Source organism: Trypanosoma brucei, chromosome 7 (genome assembly GCF_000002445.2).
Source record: "Trypanosoma brucei brucei TREU927 chromosome 7, complete sequence".
Classification (NCBI taxonomy): Eukaryota; Euglenozoa; class Kinetoplastea; order Trypanosomatida; family Trypanosomatidae; genus Trypanosoma; species Trypanosoma brucei.
This window is the reverse complement of record NC_007280.1, coordinates 981,366-1,004,491: the sequence shown is the minus strand read 5'-3', so window position 1 is coordinate 1,004,491 and position 23,126 is coordinate 981,366. Positions and strand designations below refer to the sequence as shown.

Sequence of the window (23,126 nt, the reverse complement as noted above, 5' to 3'; positions counted from 1 at the left end):
ATACTTCGAAAGTGGCGTCCGGGAGGAATTCAAGTCATACGTGGGTTGTAGTCAGTGTCTTATTACCTACTGTGTTGGCCCGTGGCCACACGTCACGAATATCAACGACGGAAAATGGGCATAGCTGTGCCTCTCTCCTCTTTGTTGATGGCCTTTACAATTATTTTGTAGCCCCATTAAATTCTTCACCTCCCGTCAGTTTATTTTTTTTAGATTGCCTTCCCCGTGTGTCGCCACAATACACCGTGACAGGTGTTGAAGGTCTAATAACAAAACAGCCTTTGAAGGGAGATTGGGCACATTCCTCCCAACGAGCGACACCCATCACACAAGTAGACTTCAATATCGTATAAATGATAAGTAATATAAGGAGGGCAGGGGAACAAAACTCGGGAAAAAATAACTCAACGATGACCGACGAAAGTAGGAACTCATTAACAACAACCGAAATGACGACGAACGCGTGCGATGAGTCTATTAAAGTAGCTGTAAGAGTACGGCCGCAAAACACTTCAGAAATGTCGGGAACGCACAAACTCGCACTCCGAGCCAATACATCGTATTCGACCATAACGCTGATTGATCACCACTCAAAAAGTAGTCAGTGCCCACGGGCGCAAACATTCCAATTTGACAACATTTTTTGTTCCTGTGGTTGTACCGATGAGGGTGGTCTCCCGCCCGCGGGGCAGCTGGAAGTGTATGAAGCGATTGGTCGCCCACTTGTGATGCATGCCTTCAACGGGTACAACTCATGTCTTTTTGCTTACGGACAAACGGGAAGTGGTAAGACGTACACAATGATGGGAGGAGATCCGGGTTCTGTGTCCGGTGTGGATGCTGGGGTGATACCGCGTCTTTGCCTAGAGATATTCGAGAAGCGTGCTCGAATCGAAGGAAAGGGCCACTCAAGGTGGAAGGTGACAGTTGGGTATGTTGAAGTGTATAACGAGCGTGTGTCTGACCTCCTGGCTCGGCGGCGGAAGGGATCGAGGGAGGATGTGTTCGTTGATGTGCGTGAACATCCCACGATGGGTGTTTTTATCGAAGGACAGAGACTGCAAGAGGTGTCGTCTGTGGAGGAAGTTGTGGAACTGATCGAGTTGGGGAATCGTGTGCGACACACGGCCTCAACGAAGATGAACGACCGCAGCAGCAGGAGCCATGCTATCTTCATGTTGATACTACATGAGGAGCGGTCTACACAAACGGCATCTGGGCAAGTGATCACCACCGCCGGGATGAGTAGCCGAATGAACTTGGTGGACCTTGCTGGATCTGAGCGCGTTGCGCAATCAGAGGTTGTTGGGCAGCAGTTTAACGAGGCACGATATATTAATCTCTCATTGACAACACTCGGGCGCGTGATCGATATGCTGGCAGATATGGCGAAGAATAAATCATCACAATGGTCGACACCACCTTATCGGGAGTCTAAGCTTACATACATTTTGAAAGATTCACTCGGTGGGAACTCGAAGACCTTTATGATCGCGACGGTGAGCCCGAGTGCTCTGAACTACGAGGAAACTCTGAGCACGCTACGATACGCATCACGTGCCCGTGATATCGTAAACATGACCAGAGTCAATGAGGACCCCCGCGCGCGTCGTATTCGTGAACTTGAGGAACAGATGGAGCAAATGCGGCAAGACATCAAAGGTAAGGACCCCACGTACGTCCGTGAGCTGGAGGAGAAGCTTGTGCTTCTCGAGGCGGAAGCGCAGAAGCGTGCTGCTGACCTTCATGCACTGGAAAAGGAACGAGAGAAGAATATAATTCGTGAGAAAATGTTGTATGCAACCGAGGTGGAGCGTGAGGAACTCCTGATCAAGGCTACTGAGCTCGAACGGCAGGTTGAAGAGTCGAAACGCCGCGCTGAATATCATGAAGAAATGAGTCAGCGTTTGAAAGATGAGTATGCACAGCGAGAACAGGAGCTCTTAGAGAAGGTGCGGCAACACAGAGCAGAGATAGAGGGGATTAGAGAGAGGAAAGATGCTGAAATGTTGAGCAGTCAACAACAATTGTCCAGGGTGATGTCAGAACTTGAGCAAGAGCGTCATTCACGAGAGGAAGCACTACACATCCTTCGTGAAAGGCAGGAGCAATTGAGCGCTGCACTTTGTAATTCACAGCAGTCCTCAGAAAAGCATACAGAATTACAGCAACAGAACGAGGAACTTTCTCACCGCATGCAAAAGCTGCTTGAAGAGTGTGAGGCACAACAACGAATTCTCAGCGACCTCGAGGTATTCCGACTTGAAAGAAATGAACTTGAAGAGATAGCCCAGTTTCTCGACCTGAAACTGGAAGAAACAGAACATCGTCACATTAAAACAATAAATCACCTCCTTACAACTATTGGCATGCACAATCTTTGGCAGGCAGAGCTACTAACGGCGGTGGGCACTGAAGTTGAGACTCAACTTACCAAATGTAACCAGCATCATTTCGACCAAAGAGCCGCAATGGAAAAAAATCATAAATTATTTCAGATGGAACAACACCAGATGACAAAAAAACTAGAACAAAAAATTCTAATGTTAGAAAAAGAAATAGAAGAAGCAAAAAAACAACTTGATACCACAAAACAATCAGAAGCCGCAATAACCAACAAAGCAAGGCAAGCCGAGGATGCGAGAGCTGCTGTGGAGCGTAATCTGGAAACTGTGGAGGCTGAACGGGATGAACTTCAACAGAGGTTGGACGCTACGAGCAATGATCTGAAATCGCAACTTCGTAATTCCGAGGATGCGAGAGCTGCTGTGGAGCGTAATCTGGAAACTGTGGAGGCTGAACGGAATGAACTTCAACAGAGGTTGGATGCTACGAGCAATGATCTGAAATCGCAACTTCGTAATTCCGAAGATGCGAGAGCTGCTGTGGAGCGTAATCTGGAAACTGTGGAGGCTGAACGGAATGAACTTCAACAGAGGTTGGATGCTACAAGCAATGATCTGAAATCGCAACTTCGTAATTCCGAAGATGCGAGAGCTGCTGTGGAGCGTAATCTGGAAACTGTGGAGGCTGAACGGAATGAACTTCAACAGAGGTTGGACGCTACAAGCAATGATCTGAAATCGCAACTTCGTAATTCCGAAGATGCGAGAGCTGCTGTGGAGCGTAATCTGGAAACTGTGGAGGCTGAACGGAATGAACTTCAACAGAGGTTGGACGCTACAAGCAATGATCTGAAATCGCAACTTCGTAATTCCGAGGATGCGAGAGCTGCTGTGGAGCGTAATCTGGAAACTGTGGAGGCTGAACGGAATGAACTTCAACAGAGGTTGGACGCTACAAGCAATGATCTGAAATCGCAACTTCGTAATTCCGAGGATGCGAGAGCTGCTGTGGAGCGTAATCTGGAAACTGTGGAGGCTGAACGGAATGAACTTCAACAGAGGTTGGACGCTACAAGCAATGATCTGAAATCGCAACTTCGTAATTCCGAGGATGCGAGAGCTGCTGTGGAGCGTAATCTGGAAACTGTGGAGGCTGAACGGAATGAACTTCAACAGAGGTTGGATGCTACAAGCAATGATCTGAAATCGCAACTTCGTAATTCCGAGGATGCGAGAGCTGCTGTGGAGCGTAATCTGGAAACTGTGGAGGCTGAACGGAATGAACTTCAACAGAGGTTGGACGCTACAAGCAATGATCTGAAATCGCAACTTCGTAATTCCGAGGATGCGAGAGCTGCTGTGGAGCGTAATCTGGAAACTGTGGAGGCTGAACGGAATGAACTTCAACAGAGGTTGGACGCTACAAGCAATGATCTGAAATCGCAACTTCGTAATTCCGAGGATGCGAGAGCTGCTGTGGAGCGTAATCTGGAAACTGTGGAGGCTGAACGGAATGAACTTCAACAGAGGTTGGACGCTACAAGCAATGATCTGAAATCGCAACTTCGTAATTCCGAGGATGCGAGAGCTGCTGTGGAGCGTAATCTGGAAACTGTGGAGGCTGAACGGAATGAACTTCAACAGAGGTTGGACGCTACAAGCAATGATCTGAAATCGCAACTTCGTAATTCCGAGGATGCGAGAGCTGCTGTGGAGCGTAATCTGGAAACTGTGGAGGCTGAACGGAATGAACTTCAACAGAGGTTGGATGCTACAAGCAATGATCTGAAATCGCAACTTCGTAATTCCGAGGATGCGAGAGCTGCTGTGGAGCGTAATCTGGAAACTGTGGAGGCTGAACGGAATGAACTTCAACAGAGGTTGGACGCTACAAGCAATGATCTGAAATCGCAACTTCGTAATTCCGAGGATGCGAGAGCTGCTGTGGAGCGTAATCTGGAAACTGTGGAGGCTGAACGGAATGAACTTCAACAGAGGTTGGACGCTACAAGCAATGATCTGAAATCGCAACTTCGTAATTCCGAGGATGCGAGAGCTGCTGTGGAGCGTAATCTGGAAACTGTGGAGGCTGAACGGAATGAACTTCAACAGAGGTTGGACGCTACAAGCAATGATCTGAAATCGCAACTTCGTAATTCCGAGGATGCGAGAGCTGCTGTGGAGCGTAATCTGGAAACTGTGGAGGCTGAACGGAATGAACTTCAACAGAGGTTGGATGCTACAAGCAATGATCTGAAATCGCAACTTCGTAATTCCGAGGATGCGAGAGCTGCTGTGGAGCGTAATCTGGAAACTGTGGAGGCTGAACGGAATGAACTTCAACAGAGGTTGGACGCTACAAGCAATGATCTGAAATCGCAACTTCGTAATTCCGAGGATGCGAGAGCTGCTGTGGAGCGTAATCTGGAAACTGTGGAGGCTGAACGGAATGAACTTCAACAGAGGTTGGATGCTACAAGCAATGATCTGAAATCGCAACTTCGTAATTCCGAAGATGCGAGAGCTGCTGTGGAGCGTAATCTGGAAACTGTGGAGGCTGAACGGAATGAACTTCAACAGAGGTTGGACGCTACAAGCAATGATCTGAAATCGCAACTTCGTAATTCCGAGGATGCGAGAGCTGCTGTGGAGCGTAATCTGGAAACTGTGGAGGCTGAACGGAATGAACTTCAACAGAGGTTGGACGCTACAAGCAATGATCTGAAATCGCAACTTCGTAATTCCGAGGATGCGAGAGCTGCTGTGGAGCGTAATCTGGAAACTGTGGAGGCTGAACGGAATGAACTTCAACAGAGGTTGGACGCTACAAGCAATGATCTGAAATCGCAACTTCGTAATTCCGAAGATGCGAGAGCTGCTGTGGAGCGTAATCTGGAAACTGTGGAGGCTGAACGGAATGAACTTCAACAGAGGTTGGACGCTACAAGCAATGATCTGAAATCGCAACTTCGTAATTCCGAGGATGCGAGAGCTGCTGTGGAGCGTAATCTGGAAACTGTGGAGGCTGAACGGAATGAACTTCAACAGAGGTTGGATGCTACAAGCAATGATCTGAAATCGCAACTTCGTAATTCCGAAGATGCGAGAGCTGCTGTGGAGCGTAATCTGGAAACTGTGGAGGCTGAACGGAATGAACTTCAACAGAGGTTGGACGCTACAAGCAATGATCTGAAATCGCAACTTCGTAATTCCGAGGATGCGAGAGCTGCTGTGGAGCGTAATCTGGAAACTGTGGAGGCTGAACGGAATGAACTTCAACAGAGGTTGGATGTTTTTGAGAGGGAGTGCGCTGTTTTGAATATTCGCTTAAGTTATTTAAGGAGGAAACTGTTGAGTGGCTTCGTCGTTGGCGAAGAACCTTATAAGTTAACGCGAAAGATAATTAATATTGGAAAATAGTGTTTGGTTTTTATGTTTTTAAAGATGTACTTTTTAAATTGTGCTTCCGTTTGGTTTTTAATATTTTTGTAATTTTTTTTTTTTTAAAAGCTGCTTCTCTTATTTTTTTTTTTTGTTGTTGACTGTTTTATTATTATTTCTTTTTTCTTTATTTCTTTTTTTTTTTTGGTGGGAGAGGGTCAGATATCCTTTTTTTTTACTTCTGTAGTTCGATGGATTTATCGGAGAAGCGACGGCAACTGGAGGAGATTCGTGAGGCGCGGAAGGCAAAGGAACGGAGTGTCCTTCAACAGCGTCAAAATGTGGTTCCTCCCAAACGGGAGAGCATTACCGGCAGTGAAGGTTTGGTAGTTGGTGGTTCGATATCCGGCAGTACAGGATGTGCGCGTACTCGGTGCTCTGTTAGTGTTTCTAAGTGTCCGGGTGATGGCGATCGTGCCGTTGATACAAAAGAGTGTAAGCCCGCTTGTGGGAATTTGTCGTCCGCATCATTGTCTGCTTGTAGCATTTCTAGGAGCGTGGCGGAAGATGGTGTTGGCTGCAGCGCAGCGAGAAGGCAAAAAACTCTGACTACGAGCGCACCTTCTGTCAGCGCGAAAACTTTGTGCAGTGCTTCTCACAGCAGCGTTAAGAGTGTTGAAAATACTGGTTCGGATCCTGCTAAGGGTGGATGCGGAGTCGGGAAAGCTTCTGTGACCTCTGTTGATAGAGATATAGTTGGTAGTGTTTTCACTTCTTTCGGAGGAAGTAAATCGCCATGTGTCGGTTCTGCGGGTGCTGCATTTATGACTCTAGAGCACTCAATATTTTTAGGATCGGTTTGTGGCAGCGGGAGTCGCTGTGTACTGGATGTGAGAGTGCTTAACTGTCCATCTTCGGAGGATGGTGATGCGTGCTCTAAGGGCTTGTTGTTTGTTGCGGCGTCGCTGTCAGAAGCATGCAACGTCGAAAATTTATCCGACATGATGATGCAAGGAGCAACGGGAGGTTCGACCTTTAGAGGCTTTGATTCTGTGGGACTCGTTCTACTCATATGTATACAGCAGGGTACAGACGGTGGTGGTCCGGTAGTTGTACCGCTCTGTTTTAGTAGTGAGGTTCGTACTCTGACGTACACGAAACGGTGTCCCCACCTTTTGTTCGGTGGAGCTGCCAATGGTTGCATTGTTGCGTGGCGCATTGACCAAGCACTACAACAATGTGGACGTGCTGCCTCGCCACCGGTTCTTACCACATTTGGGAAATCATCTTCACTGTCGTATGGATGTTTGCCCTCTTCTTCGGCTCTTTCTGCGTCCGCCCCCGTCTATCCCTGTGTGCAGTCGTTTCCGTCGCCTCACTCCCATCAAACACAGGTTCTTGCGATGGCAGTGCATGGAGATCTTGGCTCTCACCACCTCTTTTCCATCAGCGAACATGGTCAAGTGTGTATGTGGGAGCCTTCAAAGCTATGCTTACCCTCTTCAACCCGTGAGAGTTTAGTGCAGGGAATGGCACCTGGGTGTGTTGGATCTTGTGCGGCTTTCGTCAGTACCACGGCGGATGCAATGAACAAAGTATTCTTTGGGTGCCTCAACGGTCATATCTTAGAGGGGGGAGCAAAGGGACCAGGGGTTGTGGATATGCAACCCATATCTGGTTCCACTGTTGGTGTTGATAAATCAACCCACGAAAACCCCTCATGTCGCGTACGGCATCCCAAAGAAAAGTGTTATGACACCCCTGCTCATTGCGCTGCCGTTGTCGCGGTCGCACCGCACCCGTTTCACGGTGACCCTCATGTAAGCGCTACTCTACTTAGTGCAGCCGCCGACGGGAGCTGCTATCTTTGGCTAGGTTCACGCTGTGCTGCCATCGAGGGACTCACGTCTCAGGTTAACTGCCTCCAATGGTCGCCCACCCATTCGGCGGTGTTTGCAGCTGGAGAAAGTAGCGGCCGCGTTGCTATCTGGGATCTGGGCAGAAGCAACTTTCCTGTTGCTAGCGTATACCCTCAGACAGGGGCAAGACTGGGGTCTGGTGGTTCTTTTTCGTCTAAGCCCTCTACAACCACTTCTGCGAGGAAATCTGGGACGTTTGTACGAAATTATGCACCAATCTCGTCCTTGTCCTTCTCCGAGGATGGATCACGTGTGGTGTGTGGCTCCTCTGACGGGGAGGTGCATGTGTTTCACTTGCAGGGTGATCTGGTAAAGGAACAACGTGCGCAGTCGCGTGAGAGGGCAACTGAAGGGGGAGGCAACTCCTATGCCAGCACTGCGGTAGACTGTGTTGCAGAGGAGTTGCCTCCGGCCTCGGTATAGATCGGTGATCGCTTGCCATCTGCAGTAGAGAACTGTTGAAGGAAATGTCACGATTCGTGATGAGTCATGTTGACTGTGTTGTATTTATTCGCCCATTTGGTTCCTACTGCATTAAGAGTGTCAGTTTTTTTTTTTTGTGTGTGTGGGAGGGGGCCTTCCTCCTCTTCTTACATCTTCATTGTGGCGTCTGTTACTGGTGTATTTCGTGTATGGATGTGATGTCTTGATCACCACCTGAGTTTTTTTTTTTAAACCAAAAGATACGGAACTGTTGAAATCAATATCAGTAAATGTAAAGTGCCAAAGAGTTTACAGTGACGACGTCAGATCTATGAGAGGGGGTGATGGTTTTCCCCTCTCGCCGCCATATCCAAGATGACTAGTGTAGACCGTATACATTCCATCATTTAAAATTTCACGCTGCTTCTGCATATGCATACCGTTGAAAGGGGTTCAGAGCGAAGATTGTTTTCTGGTAAAGAGTGCTAAGCGATAATTTTTTTAATTTTTCCAACTTTTGTTATTCTCACATCCCTTGCACGCCTGATTGTGTGCATAGAGTGAACTGTCAGAGAAACGTTTACGTAGCCATTGGTAGGGGAAAACTAGAATTCAATGTTCCGACTCGCGGGCTCGCGACTCGCCGTGTCGATCACCGCAACACTTCTCGAGAAGAAGAGGGGAAATGCAGCTGAGCCTATCCCAACGAACATAGCAGCATCTGCATCGATGGAAGTTGCTCCACGGCGTGTAGGGACCGTCACGTCATTCATGCACCGCCGTGGTTACGGGTTCATCACTGCATTACAACTTTCCTCCAGTGACTCACCAGACACGCAGTGCCTCGCCTCAGCGGAACTAGAGGCAGCAGTGAGGGAGAATGCGGAAAACTTTTTCTTCCCACGCTCCTCACTGGATGGCGGATTTTACGTAAGTCAAGGCCAAACCGTAACTTTCGACGTGCTACCTAGCCCTCAAGTTAATGAACAGGTTGAGAAAGAGCACAGGGAAGCGACGGAGGACATAGAGGCCAGTGGAGATCCTCCTAAGTCACTACCAGTTGCCCGCCATATTCGACTGTGTGACTTGGATACCGGAAAGGAACGTCCGGTCACCCCGGTGATGTTGCACGGTTGCGTGCAGAGTTGGGACACAATCACCGGATCGGGTTGCATTGCTGAACTTGACCTTGCTGGAAACCTCCATGATGATGCTCCGTGCTTCAATTTTAGCCTTGAGGACCTGGACGTTGTCAACATCAGCGACTTGCATCAAGGTTGTTTTGTGCGGTTCTGTATCGAGCGTGGTGATCGCAATGCCGCACGGCGTGTTATTATCGACCGTTCAACTGGGAAAAGGCACGCCCCGCTGCAGCAATGGCGTTCGTCCCAAGGTGCATCGAGGGCCTTGGGGTTTGCTGCAGATTCTAAGCCAGCAGCTGCACGTTATTACGGTACAGTGCGGGAATTAGTAGACGGACGCTTTGGTTTCATTGTGTTGGAGGAAACTGGTGAATCCATATTTTTCCATATGAGCAACGTGGATCAAGACGATCAAAATGCTAGCATCAAGGTTGGGGACACAGTCTCATTTATTTTGCGTGGCGTATCGCAAGGAAAACACGCGGGCAAGCGCACCTGCTTAAAAATAAGGAGGTGCTCCCCACAACCGTCTTTGGCGTCACGGAACCACAACTCTGGGAAAGGTACAAACCATCTTTCTGATGACGACGACGACGATGAATTCAATCTACTTGAGTGAGGTCGTGGTAATACGTAGAAACCACAGGGAAGTATTTCAGAAGGGAGGCAGTGGGGCTTGCGGAAGAGGGAAAGGAAAAACGTTCTGGGAGGGCATCTGTGGTGGTTTGTAGCGTTAGAGACGAAGCGTTTTAGTGTGGTCGACGTCGACACCGAGTCCATTCCGTTTCGTTTACCGATTCAGTTGGTAAAAGGGGGGAGGGAAACCCTTTTCCTCCTCTCCTCTCTTTTGTTCTTTGCGGCTGATGGCGTGAACCTTCTCTTCTTTGCAATTACTGAAGTATGCACCGCTCATTTACTTTCGTCAATTTCGCCACCACAACTGCCGCTACATTCTTCTTAATTACAATAAATTTGAAAGGAGAAAAAGAATGCTAACGCTGATAACACTGCGTTGCAAAAACAACCATACATACCGGCGTGAGTTGGAGCGGGGGGGGGGTGGGGTGGAGGTCCGTTGCGTTTACCACCAGCGTAAGCAACACCAATAGTAAATATTGGGGCTTACTTTTGACATTGCTGCATGGTGCTGTTGACGAGGCTATCAGTGTTGTTATCGTCATTGTTTCTGTCCTCTTTGATATGAAGTAGAAATAGCAAAAGAAGAATAGCTATATCAGATGAAGGCGACTGAAGAAGAAGCAAAAAATGGAATGTTTTACGGCACCGCCGCTCTCGGGGGAAGCGGCACACAATACTCCGAAAGGGCACAGCGTATACGGCGGCAGGAGATGTTCTTCAGGCACCTACGGCGGCTTGTTGTCCCCGCTTTTGCGGGTTATGGTCTTTATGTGACACGTCCGCACGAGGGGCACTTCATCCGTTACCTGGTGGACCGCAGTCGTCACGAGGCTTTTTTCAATGAAATTCATTCCGTGGTTGCTGCAGATGACGGAGACAAACCAGTGGTGGCGAATGCCGCAGCAGGGGATGGTAGTGTTGCATCGGTGTGGGTCCGTTGGCTTCCACTAAACTCTGGCGCGAGTGGAAGGAATGGTGCTTCCGATGCTAATGAAGAGGACGCAATCAGAATAGCAAACAGGAGAAAACTTTTTTCTTCTACAGGAGCCTCAGCCTCAAGGGGTGCCGAGGGGACCTCGCCGTGTGGATGGAAGAGCCTGCCACAAAGACACGAGTTGAGTGAGAAACTCTGGGAGTTAAGAAACAACACCAAGCGCCACGATGCTAGTGTTACCTCGGACACGTCTGGAAGTGGTGAGAAACTGCTTCCAGTTCGACTAGAATTTGATGACTGGCTTTTCTTCGCAACCGGCGCCCTGATTTTCACTGACCCACTGGGCGCAGTTGTGCGGCGGCACCGCTTCTTTGGGATATGCGGTTCCCTGTGGTGGGAGTTGTAGTTTTTTTCTAATTCCCCGCGCCTCGCCGGTTTTGTGTTTGTCATGATCTTTTTCATGATTCCACTATCTTCACCATATCGTTAATAATTTAGCGTCACAGTTTGGCTTTATCTCTTTGTGTTTCTACGGGAAATGCTAGGATTGGAAGATGGCGCGTGTGTGTGTGTGTGTGGGGGTTCTTCTCCCTGTCAATGAACGTGACTGTCATTTGCGCCTTTTTTGTGATTCCGTATGAACGTACCATATATAATGTTTGTTGGCTTCTTTTTGGTTACCTCTTCTGCTGTCTCTTCTATAAATGAGAAAACCTGCACGGTGCTTCGGTCGGCAACAAGGTAAGAGGGGGATTAGAGAGGCACACGCCAGCGACGGCTGAAGGCCATAGTACGCTAAGCGCATAATTTAGTTGCCAATACGAAAGTCATGGATCATATTGATCTTGCTGAAGAGCGGGAGATGGGTAATGGTGATCCCATCATGGTTTTAAATGTTTCCGTTCCTTATAGTGCCAATAGTTCCGACAGAAAAAGTAACGTCAGCTCACCGCTTCTTAGCAAGTGCGCTAGCAAACAGACGTCAGGTGTCATGTGGCTTACAAAGCCTACTTTGGACCCCTCGTGCATTCGTTTATGCCCTCTTCGACGGTGGGTGCCGGACACACAAGTTTCAACTTGTATGGCTCACGGATGTAATGTTGCTTTTTCAATGTTTAACCGAAGGCATCACTGCCGCGTTTGTGGTCGCGTCTTTTGCTCCGCATGCTGTTCAGAAACTGTTAATGCGTTAGTTCAGTCAGCTCTGGAGGTTCAGTCGAACCCCATTGAGGCTTGTGGCGGCGTAGACAAGACGTCGTTACCCAGTGGTAGAGTCTCTGGAACTGACATTGCTAACGGTGAAGACAACATTTCGCAGCAGCAGCAGCAAGGACAGGTCCAGTTTATGAACCCCACAACGGTGGCGGCGTACCGCGTTTGCTTTGCCTGCCACTATGAAGTACAGCTTGTTGTGTCCCGCCGTGATCGTAACGGTGAGGTGCGGCGAAAGTGTCGTGGTGAGCTGAAGATGCTGCAGTGGTCGCTGCTAGTTAGAGTTTTGTCATACTTGACAATGGAGGAGCTTCTAGGTGTGTCTTTAGTCTCGTCTGACTTTTATTTTATGTCGAGAGACAACGTCATATGGTATCGGTACAACATGACGCGATGCTTGCGCGAGGAGGAACTGCAACGCATGCTCTCAACAACTTTGGGGAGCCGGAACTCTACGCGACGACAGCGTCTCCCACAGAAGCAGCTGGGAGAGCTCACGTTTGGCACGGATTTTGACAGCATTACATCCGCAGGTGCTGCCAAACCGACAATTTCACTTAACGCGCGTTACAATTTTACTCAATTTCTTGATTTTACTCGGAGACGAGAGGCGACACGGTGTAAGGGACTGTCATGCTTCTCCGTGGGGATGCGCGATCTACTGTCAAGCCCAATAAAGATAGCTCTTATTGGCCCATGTGGTGTAGGGAAAACGTCATTAATGCGGGAGTGGGGTCGACAGCGGCGGCCGGGCGACAATAGTGCGAGGTTTGCGGTGACGCCACCAACCGTGACTTTTAACCAGTTTGACAAAACCGTCTTTCTCACTGGTGGCTTGACGGCCCGCGCGCAGTTGCGAGTGTTTGACATCTCCGGCCACCCACGGTTCAGAGAGTTAACCCGCTTTGTTTGTGCTAGTTGTCATGCTGTGGTAATCTGTTATGACCCACAACGTAAATCATCACTCATGGAGGCAAAAGCCATCATAGCTGATGTGGAGACGAAACTCGGAGTTCAGCCTGTTATTGTGTGTGGTTTGATCCCACCAGCCGATGCTGGGAGGGGGGGGTCTGCGGTTGAAGTGTCAGCAGAAGAAGCTACTGAGATCTCTAGCAGGGAGCGTGGATCACTGCTGTGCGCATGGCATGAGGGTAAGATACTGTTTGAGCACGTGGTGCAGTGCCTGCTCGACTGCATTGCACTTGGGACGTCTGCCATATCATTCACCGCCCCCGTCAGCCCATTGGGTGTTCCTGTGGACAGCGAGGAGTTCTCCGTCAACCGCTCAACAGCGCAGGAGCTATTGCGAATTACGATGTGCCCATCGGCTATTGACGTGCTATTGGACTAATACATGGTTGGAATGAGGTAATTTGTTGTGTGGCAAGTGTACCGTTTTACTATTTTGCCAGCTGGGTTTGTGTTTGTGTTTATGTTTTTTTTTTTATTTTGGGAGGGGGGAGGTAAATTGCAAAATCTGTTTCAGTGTAGGTGACACTACGAAAGAATATGTGTAATTTAGGAGGGAGAGGGTGCGCGGGAATATTGTGAAGAACTCTTTCTTAAGTGGGTAGTATCTGGTTTTGCGCTGTCATCGCCTTCACGGCAGTGTCTCCACCCTTTTATCTCTCTTTTGCCGGAGGATCAGCTCGTGCGAAAAAATGTCCGTCGTTCGGATTGTTTCGTTTGCATGCTCTCTCCCTCTCTTTACCACGTTCTGTGTGGTTTCTGTGTTGGAACACGGTGTTGCTATTGGTGTTTGCTCGCGTAACTGCTTCATCCTTCATTATTTCACGTTTGCCTCTGTTTCGCTTGTACAACTTGGGTGACATCACCATTTACCTCTCTGCACTCACCGATTCCACTTATACGTGCGTATGCATTCATTGCTTCACCATTTTTTTTCAAATGTGTGTAGCTACATCAGCGGGCTCATACCATTGTGAACGTCCCGTGCGGGCAGGAAGCGGGAGGTTGAAGTCTTACGGTTCTCGACAGTAAACTTGGTTGGGTTTGTAAAAGCTACATACCGGGAATTAGCAGGGTTTGAATATTTTTGTCAGTGTGCTGGTGTTCAGTCACTACAGTTGAATTGCAAAACTGTGCGTTGTGATTCGTTGATCATGTCACGAACAGACAAGTCGTTCCTTGCAAAAAAGATTATTTCCAGCGACGGGCCGTCTCCAGCTGAGGAGGATCACAACGTACCGCTTGTGGAGTGGTGCGCAGCGGGAATTGAACCTGAGGAAGAGGCAAACCGTCGACGCTCCGTTCTTGAACACATCAATTGCATTGTGCGGGCGTGGATTCGGTCAACAATGATTGCAGAGTTTCGCATGCCGGCTGAAGCGGCCGCTCAAGTGGAGGGCCGCATTTTCGCAACGGGCTCATACCGCTACAACGTTCATGGTTCAGGTAGCGATATAGATATTGTACTAATAGCCCCCAATCGCATTACACGTGAGCATTTTTTCAATACGCTAGCCCCTCGATTGAGTCATGAGTCTCGCATTACCGAACTTCACTGCATTCGTGATGCCCGCGTTCCTCTGATCGCCATGGTTGCAGACGGAATCGATATCGACTTGTCCTTCGGTTCTATTCGCCAAGATCGTGTCCCTGAAGTTATCACAGACGACTTACTTCAGGGGCTTGACGACCAATCTGTGCTCAGCTGTAATGCTGTCCGCGTTGCACACAACATCATGGACCTTGTTCCGCACAAAGCTTCATTTCGGCAGGCGTTGCGTTTTATTAAGGCATGGGGAAAGGCCCGTGGCATCTACAGTAACACCTTTGGCTTTCCCAGTGGTATCGGTTGGGCTATTCTTGTTGCTTTTGTTTGTCAGTGTCACCCAAACCAAAACGCTGCTGGCATGGTGGTGCGCTTCTTCCGTATCTACCACACATGGTTTTCCCCCAATCCTCACGGAAGCGGAAGGGAGAATCGTGCGATTTATTTAACCGAGACGATGCGCGTCAAAACGAACTTGGGTCGCGGTTGGGACCCGCGGGAATCGAAGTCCGACGCATTAGCGCTTTTCCCTGTGCTCACCCCAGCAGTGCCATACGGGAACGCTTGTTACAACGTGACGATGACCAATCTGAGGCAACTATGTGATGAGTTTGCTCGCGGCCATGAGATTTGTTCATCCTACATTGGGATGGGCGTAGAGGAAACGAAAATGAAACTGGGTCCACATGGCATCTGGAGCAAAATTCTTGAGCCTGTGAAGTTCTTTGGGGAATATAAGTATTACCTGCACGTTCAGGTTACTTGCACAGATGCGGAAGCGTACCAAGGCTACGTGGATGCCGTGGAGTCGAAGATACGATTCTTATGGGCGGGAACAGCCGAATCGCGAGCGCAGTCACTTGAAAGTTTTCCACATGTGCGGCTGCGTTTGAACCCGAAAGGGTACGAAGCACCGGAGGAAGTTGAGGCGCGAAGTCGGTTGCTGAAGAAGGCGCCTCGAGGCGGCGGAATACCGGAGAGCGGCGCACAGGGGCGTGCGGGCGCTTCTTCAAATGGTAATAGTAGCTCGGTATCTTCTGCTGTAGGCGGGGGCTCTGCTGGCACTGCGGTGAAATCATTTAGTCGTCACTACTATTTTGGGATGTCTGTTGACTCGAAAGCGGCATCAATGAAGGTTGACCTTGCTCCCAGTATACGCTCATTCCACAACATTGTCCGACAGTTGCGGCAGTACAGGGACGGCGTCACTCGGTTGCCTGTGATTACTGTCGAGGACATGACAAAGATACCCGCCTTTGTAAAAGCAGCCGCTGGCTATAAAGATCCCGTGAGTACAACGGAATCTGATGCCGGTTCCGGTCGCGCCTGTACACCATCGGAGGCAGATACTGCGACTAGTAGTAATGGGGCTGCCGCTGCTACGGCAGGGGCGTCGGAAGCTGCAGACAAAAGTGAAGGTGCACCCAGCGCTGAAACGGCCGGAGTCAAGCGTCACCGCGGGGAAGACGATGAAAACGACGCCGCAGCGATGAAGGTCGTAGCGAAAGACTCCGTAAACTCTGCTATCGCGGACCATGCGGGACCAAAATTGGGAAAAGGCAGTGCGGAGGGTGGTGGCGCTCGCCGTGATAATTCAACTGGCCATTCTAAGGTTTCACAAGATGACGATGAGGAGCTGGGGTTGGAGCAAGCGCTGGGACTCGGTTTTTGAAAGAGTTGGGCTACATTTTCTCTTTTTTATAATCGGCGAGTGTGTTTTCGTCGTAGTCCAATATCTTTATCCTCCGTGCCGCTGTTTTTCTTTGTCAGTTCTTTTTGGCGGCAATTTGAATGCCAGGCATTTACCTTCTTGCACGCGTGCGTGTGAGACTGCACCGAAAATTGGGATCCACATCAATGAGGGACAACCCGGAGGTTTCCTTCCTTCCTCTGTGATGGAATTACACCAAACGTTTCCTTTTGCACACATAATCCATGTGCCCCATTCTCTGACTTCTGCGTAGCTTTAGCGTCGCTGGTTGCTCTACCTATACCCCTTAGAACGCTGTCACCGACGCTTCCTTTCGTGCAGTGGCTCTTCGTCTAAAACAAAAAAAAAGAAAGAAAAAGCGTGTTGACTTAATAGGCTTCATAATGAGAAGGAACTCTTTTATTCGGACCATTAGCACGTATACCCGTTACCCGGATGAGCAGCAAAAACTGTTATATCTCGCCTGGTCTGCCGCATGGCTTCGAAAAGCGGAAGTGGAAGCAGCCCGGGTACAGGGGATAACCTTATACGATCTCATGCAACGGGCTGCTGCAGCTTTTTTCAAGGTCGTTTGCACCGAGGTTCCAAATGCAAAGAAGTGGCTGGTGCTCTGCGGAAGCGGGAATAACGGTGGAGACGGCTTTGAGGTTGCCCGACGAGCCTCCTCCAGGGGAGGAGGCACATGCGTTACTGTTATAACTGTGGCCGGTTCCAAACCGCTTCCTCCCGAGGCAGCAGCCGCCTATGCTGCGTTACAGGAAGAACGTCAAAAACCAGGTGTGGAGATCGTAATGAAAGATGCGCGCACCTGGTTGGAAGAGGGAGCTTCACTCTCCGGTGTGGATGTAGTTGTGGATGGCTTGCTAGGTACGGGGATGGGGGGTGCTCCACGTGGGGATTACGCAGCGATAATCGATCGTGTGAACGAATCTGGTAAGCCGTGCTTTGCTATTGATATTCCGTCGGGCTTAGATGCCGAAACGGGGGACGTGAAGGGCTCATGTATACGTGCGGTTCACACCGTCACCTTCATTGCTGTGAAGCCAGGACTTCTTACAGGGTCTGCACGCAACCATGTTGGAAAGCTTCACTATGATTCCCTAGATCTCGCTGATTGGTTGTTGTTACCGGACCAACAGCGTGATGTATTTTGCAGGCGACTTGAAAGTTCGCATCTTTTTCCACTGTTATCGCGCAGCGAGCCACGAAGGTGTATTAACAAGGCAATGAATGGCAAGTTGTTGGTTGTCGGTGGTGACTCTGGTTTCGGTGGAGCCATTGCGATGGCAGCAGAGGCAGCGTTACGATCTGGCTGTGGTCTCGTTCGAGTTCTTACGCGTGCTGAACATGCCGCGCCAATCATGTGCCGCTGCCCAGAGGTGATGACTCAGACACTGACGGAGGAAAGTTTGCGGATGGGACTACAGTGGGCCTCGTGTGTAGCTATAGGGCCTGGCCTTGGTCAAGGTGCATGGGGAATCGAAGCCCTGCGTGTAGTGGAAATACATCTCCGGGAGAACATTAATGTTCCCTCGGTGTGGGATGCGGACGCGTTGAATATTTTAGCAGCGTTTTCTAGGAAAAGGAATGATGGGGAACAACAACCACCGTCTGTACGACTAAATAACCGTGTCATAACACCGCACTCTGCTGAGGCCTCCAGACTTCTGGGTTGCACAGTTTCTGAGGTGGAGCAAAATCGATATCGTGCCGCTGAGGAGTTGGTGGCTAGGTACGGTGGGGTCGTTTTGCTCAAAGGGCCTGGAACGGTGCTTCGCATTGCGGAAGATGCACGCGTCCCCGTGCCAACGGGGACGGCGGCAGAGCTGCTGTTTCCCGCGTGCGCCGTTGCCGACGTCGGTAACAGCGGCATGGCCTCTGGAGGCATGGGAGATGTTTTGACTGGTATCATTGCGGGACTGCTGGCGCAGCAGTTCCCGCTCTGGCAAGCCACCTGTGCGGGGTGCCTTGTGCACGGCACAGCCGCCGATCTCGCCGCCTCATCCCAAGGCGGCGAACGTGGGCTTACCGCCACGACACTCTTTAAATACCTTCCCGTTTGTCTTAATCCAACACCGGAAGGGTTTCAAGCTTCTCAGTGCTACCTTTAGTGGCATTGAGCTTCCTTTACTCGTTATTGGCTGCGGAGGTAATGAAGATACCGAACTGGGATTGTGTCTGCGTAGGCATGACCGGTAGATTGACTCGAGAGATGTCAATAGATATCTGACTTAGGTGAGTTGTAGAAGCAAGAATGTCGTTTCTCCTGTCTTGACTCTGTCTTGTCGCTGATTACCTTCTTTTGTCCTTTTTTTTTCCGTCACTGAGGGCGGGAAAACCCCGTATTAAGTATATTTTTCATTACAACTGCGTGCGGTGCTGCCGTGGAACAAACAGGGCTTCGAGAATCTCTCGAGTGTGCATGGCCGGTAAGCTCAACAGTGCTACCGGTAGCTTCAGTAGCCCCAAAGGCACCGGTGCCTCACGTAAGGGTATTGACAGTCGAAAAGGTAGTGTGAGCAGTCACAGTTCTGGCCCGAAAAAGGTGAAGAAATTAAATTCACTGCCTATCAGCAGAGAGATAAACCCGAAGCAGCAGTCGGAGGAAACTTGCATCGCTAATGGTGGTACAGAAGACGCGATGTACACGCCCCGTACGCTTTCGGTCCTTATTGTTCTGTTAGCAGTATTCCTTTTCATGGTGCGTTACTGCCACTACCTAGATATGGATGTTGTCAGCAGTGTAAAATTGGGCCTTGCGGCTTCTGGAGTATCTTTTATAGCTTTTGGCGCCACCCACCTTCCCGATTCGATGTTGCTGCGCCCGCATCCGAGTTTCTGGCGGGCGGTGTTGGCCGTGGGTGTCTTGTATCTGGCGTTGCTATCTTTTCTGCTGTTTCAAAGTTTGGACACAATACGTGCAATTCTATTGCTGCACGATCCTTCACTTAAGTCACTACCGGAGGAGAGGCAATACGCCGAGGACTGTCGCATTTTCACTTCAGATGACCCATTCCTTTTTGTCCGCACGACTTTTGACATTTTTATAGTTGCCCATACACTGGGGTATTTCGCGAAGACGATTATTGTGAGGGATTGGCGTGCCTCAACGTGCATTTCAGTTGTGTTTGAGATTGTCGAGGTGACGTTCCAGCACGCACTGCCGAACTTTAAGGAGTGCTGGTGGGACCATTTGCTGTTGGATGTCCTCATATGCAATGGCGGCGGAACATTATTAGGAATACTCGCTTTGCGCATATTTCACGCACGGAGATATAATTGGGTGTTATCAGATAATGTGAAGAGTAAATGCGGGAAGGCGCGTCGCTTCATATCGCAGCTCGTGCCTCAATCATTGGTTCCGTACGAGTGGAATGTGTTTCTTAGTCCAAAACGCTTCGTGCAGTTTCTTCTTTTACTTTCCCTGATGACCCTTCAAGAGTTGAACACGTTTACCGTGAAACACATCCTTCATATACCCCCCAAACATCATCTTGTTGTTTTGCGGCTGGTTATGTGGCTGTTCTTGGCGATACCTGCCGTATGCGAGTACTACTTTTATATCAGCGGACTTGACCCAACTAACAAACTTGGTCCATCAGTGTGGGTGAGTGTGGTGAACCTTTTGTTCGAAGTTGTTTTGGCGGGGAAGCTTGCCGTTGAGGGGAATTATTTTCAGGAACCAATGCCGGGCTACATCGCAATACCTTGGATAATTTCACTCATATCCCTTTGCATTTGGTTTGCGATATTCTTCGGAGTACTGACACTGAAACAACGCATGGAAAAACGGTGCCTGCTTTACGCAATCAGTAGCGTGTTCTTCTACTTTGGATGCGGCTGTGTTTTAGCGATGTTTGCGATGGGGATGCCGGACCTCCAGATTGGTCGTGAGGCATTTCAGCGCTATGTTTACCCATACGAGCGCTACATAATCTTTTGGCGATAATATGTCTCTTCTTCCTATATGAATCACTGACGGGGTACAGCCCTTTTATTTTTCTGATTGCCCTGGACAACATTTTTCCCCCCTGACCGTCGCCTGCGTGGGGAGCGCCGCACTCTTTATTGTTGTTTAATTTCCTCTCTATTTTCGACTTGTGTCCTGCCCTCCTTCCTTCCACACCGCTCCGTTTTTTTTTTTCCTTGCGCCTCGCTTGTTCCGGTGTGTTGTCCGTCTCTTTTTTTTTTCTCCCCATTTCGCTTTTCTCACTCTTCATTTGTTCCCGCACGGGGGGGGGGAGGGATCGGCTTGTGTTTGCGTTTGTGCGCGGTGCATACGAAGTGGCGGAGGGTGGAAAAAAAAAATAGTCCGAGGAATGAGCGGACGACAGCGTTTGTCGACTTCTTTCGTTCTTCCATTTCCCCCTATTTTGAAGCATATGTATTTTCATTGCCTGTCATGTTGATAGCAGTTGGGGCAACAATAACAATGAATGGTAGCGAGAACATTGAAGAAAGGATGGAGGAGAAAAGAATGGGTAGCAACAGTGGCAGGTAAAGAACAACAAAACACAAAGTAGCTATGGAGAGCGACGGGTTTCACATGAAGGAGCGTTTCGAGATACGGTCTACGAAGAAAGATTCTCCCCTTCCCCCTCCCAACTATATAACAGTAAGGAAGCAATAATAATGATAATAAAAGTAACAGCAGGGAATTGTAAAGATAACGGTGGTGGTGGTTGAGGTGGGAGGGGGTATCACGGTCCAAAGAGGGAACCAGATGATCTTACAGTAAGTTTTGAAGGGAAGAGAAGCGGATGAAAAGGTATAACGGACGAGGAGGAAGGGATAAAATTGATTTATTAGTTTCCTGTATTTATTCGTTAATGCATGCAAGCTGCGGGTGTTACGGTGATGTCGCATTCTTGTGTAGACAGAGGACCGTGTGGTGGTTGTTCACTATGGAACACATCTGACGGATTGTGTGAATTATGCCTTCACAAACTAACGTGTAACACGCTTTGTTTGCATAGTAAGAAAATACACGCTTGTTCATATGTATGAGTGCATGTAAGACCACGTAACGACTGCTGCACCACCTCACAATCTTCAGCATTAAGTGGGAGGGGAGGTTCACGTAATTGCGCCTGTTCCCTCGCTTGTTTTCGTTCTGTTTGTGCATTTGCATGGTTTATGTACTCCCTTTCACTCTCTGCTTTTCCCCATCTGAATGCATACGTGTGTCAGCGTTTGTGTGAAGTGGGAGCCATATTCTCTCCGTACCCCTTTCTGCTAAGCTGGGGAGTAGTAACGTGTCTTTTGTTCTGTTTCTTGGCGTGTTGGGTGGGGAAGGAGAATAGCTGAGGCGGTGGTGCTAGCGGAACTCAGCGGACATAAAAGAAGAAAGGGGCTGTCCGTTGTTTCTTCGTATCTCCAAACAATATATATATACATATATATATCCGGTCAGTTGTTGTTCCACGCCCACTAGTCGTGCGGAGAATTAGCGTAGATCGTGTGAGGCACGAAGGTTTTCGTTTTTGCCTACGTGGGCGTGCACGGAGGGCGGACTGAGAGGCAACTGTGTAGCTGCCAACACCTCACACAATTTCAGCAGCAACAATAGTCACAGTAACGAATTCGTTTTGCATCACACAGACTCATTTCGGTGCGTGTTTCGATCGATATACAGGTCACAGTTGTTCGTATAGTATTCCTTGCGATGAGACCATTGCTGGTTTTTGGACTGCGCGGGACGCTTTTGGAGCGTATACATGCCAGTCGCGTTCCGTCAGGCATGCCGGGGGGCGCCATAACCGTTGGGATGAGTCGCGTGTGGCTTCGCCCCAGTGCCATGGAGACACTCCTCGCCCTACAGCAGCACTGCACCCTTGCCGTGTGGAGCTCCACCACCGCGCGCAATACCACTCCCCTGATGGAGGCTGTTTTCAGTCAACATGCACAAAAGGTGAACTTTGCTTTTGTCTGGTCCCGCGAACACACGACTGCTGATGAGTTCCGACGTGTGAGCGCCACGAGCCGAGATGACCAACACGCCACGGTGAAGGACCTGCGTGAGGTGTACCGTCGATTTCCAGAAATAGCAACGCCACAGAACACTGTTCTCATTGACGATACACCAAGCAAAGGGAAGCTAAATGCGTCTAACTTCCTGTGGCTTGAGACATGTGAGGAACTCAAGATTGAAAACCCGAATGTAATGCCGGCTTTGCGGCGGTTTGTGGAAGAACACCTGTTGGCGGAGCGAGAGGATGTGCGGCGACTGCTACCGGCGCGCGTCCCATGGGGCCAACAGTGAAAAGGGGGTTCAACCAAAAGTGTATGGTCGAAGCAATTCGCAAGGAAAAGTGCACAGGAAGATATTTGTATGTGAATCGGTGCATTCACATTGTGATGAAGGAGAGGGAAGGACATGAGATGAATTGGGTGCTGTTACTCCCCCCTTTCCCGCCCCTTCTTGAGAGGACACCGTTTCATGGTGCCTGTATGGGTAAATGGCTAGCTATGCTATCTTATTTTCTACCGTCAAACATTCCATTGGCATCATATAATGGGTAATTTTTCTTGTCATTTCCGTTCTCATCCACTGTTTTATTTATTTTTTTGCTGATACTTCGCTGCTTACTATTGTTTTGGATTGGTGTGGTCCCAGTACGTAAGCAGTAAGAGTGTTGTGAGGAAACACAGTGTGGAAGCCATTGCATACGCAGCAAAAAGGCTTGGGAAAGCGGAAAAGTACGGGGTGGTAGACGAAAGAAGAGCAGAAAGAGTGTGAGAGTTTGTGACTAGTGTGAAAGTAATAGTTTACTGTTGTCGTGTGTGGTCCCGCAACAAAATAGATAGATAGGATCAACAAACGAAGGGAGTAAACAGAAAAAAAAAAGAGCAGTAGTAGAGCTGTCAAAAAAGTAGGAAAGGGGAGCTGGAAAGAAGAGGTTCAA

At 49.2% G+C, this 23,126-nt stretch overlaps 9 protein-coding genes across 9 annotated transcripts, besides 5 other annotated features; all 9 read left to right on the top strand.

Annotated features, from left to right (window-relative positions):
- Window positions 1-5,765: part of a sequence feature (Repetitive protein. Number of repetitive motif uncertain.) that runs on past the window's edge.
- Window positions 1-13,415: part of a sequence feature (sequence corresponds to BAC RPCI93-6C8) that runs on past the window's edge.
- Tb927.7.3830 (kinesin K39, putative) lies at window positions 354-5,765 on the top strand (the record flags this gene model as incomplete). The annotated part of the gene is made up of 1 exon (XM_840913.1): window positions 354-5,765. One exon carries the CDS (start codon window positions 354-356, stop codon window positions 5,763-5,765), a length of 5,412 nt encoding a protein of 1,803 aa, XP_846006.1.
- Window positions 5,820-5,854: a sequence feature (AT_rich).
- Window positions 5,868-5,932: a sequence feature (A-rich).
- On the top strand, window positions 5,978-8,068 carry Tb927.7.3820 (hypothetical protein, conserved; the record flags this gene model as incomplete). Its single annotated transcript, XM_840912.1, has 1 exon — window positions 5,978-8,068. One exon carries the CDS (start codon window positions 5,978-5,980, stop codon window positions 8,066-8,068), a length of 2,091 nt encoding a protein of 696 aa, XP_846005.1.
- On the top strand, window positions 8,684-9,829 carry Tb927.7.3810 (hypothetical protein, conserved; the record flags this gene model as incomplete). Its single annotated transcript, XM_840911.1, has 1 exon — window positions 8,684-9,829. One exon carries the CDS (start codon window positions 8,684-8,686, stop codon window positions 9,827-9,829), a length of 1,146 nt encoding a protein of 381 aa, XP_846004.1.
- Tb927.7.3800 (hypothetical protein, conserved) lies at window positions 10,449-11,189 on the top strand (the record flags this gene model as incomplete). The annotated part of the gene is made up of 1 exon (XM_840910.1): window positions 10,449-11,189. One exon carries the CDS (start codon window positions 10,449-10,451, stop codon window positions 11,187-11,189), a length of 741 nt encoding a protein of 246 aa, XP_846003.1.
- On the top strand, window positions 11,613-13,346 carry Tb927.7.3790 (hypothetical protein, conserved; the record flags this gene model as incomplete). The annotated part of the gene is made up of 1 exon (XM_840909.1): window positions 11,613-13,346. One exon carries the CDS (start codon window positions 11,613-11,615, stop codon window positions 13,344-13,346), a length of 1,734 nt encoding a protein of 577 aa, XP_846002.1.
- Window positions 13,416-23,126: part of a sequence feature (sequence corresponds to BAC RPCI93-28B13) that runs on past the window's edge.
- On the top strand, window positions 14,119-16,182 carry Tb927.7.3780 (poly(A) polymerase, putative; the record flags this gene model as incomplete). The annotated part of the gene is made up of 1 exon (XM_840908.1): window positions 14,119-16,182. One exon carries the CDS (start codon window positions 14,119-14,121, stop codon window positions 16,180-16,182), a length of 2,064 nt encoding a protein of 687 aa, XP_846001.1.
- Tb927.7.3770 (hypothetical protein, conserved) lies at window positions 16,605-18,332 on the top strand (the record flags this gene model as incomplete). Its single annotated transcript, XM_840907.1, has 1 exon — window positions 16,605-18,332. The coding sequence occupies one exon, from the start codon at window positions 16,605-16,607 to the stop codon at window positions 18,330-18,332; it is 1,728 nt and encodes a 575-aa protein (XP_846000.1).
- Tb927.7.3760 (phosphatidyl serine synthase, putative) lies at window positions 18,863-20,170 on the top strand (the record flags this gene model as incomplete). Its single annotated transcript, XM_840906.1, has 1 exon — window positions 18,863-20,170. The coding sequence occupies one exon, from the start codon at window positions 18,863-18,865 to the stop codon at window positions 20,168-20,170; it is 1,308 nt and encodes a 435-aa protein (XP_845999.1).
- Tb927.7.3750 (hypothetical protein, conserved) lies at window positions 21,887-22,483 on the top strand (the record flags this gene model as incomplete). The annotated part of the gene is made up of 1 exon (XM_840905.1): window positions 21,887-22,483. One exon carries the CDS (start codon window positions 21,887-21,889, stop codon window positions 22,481-22,483), a length of 597 nt encoding a protein of 198 aa, XP_845998.1.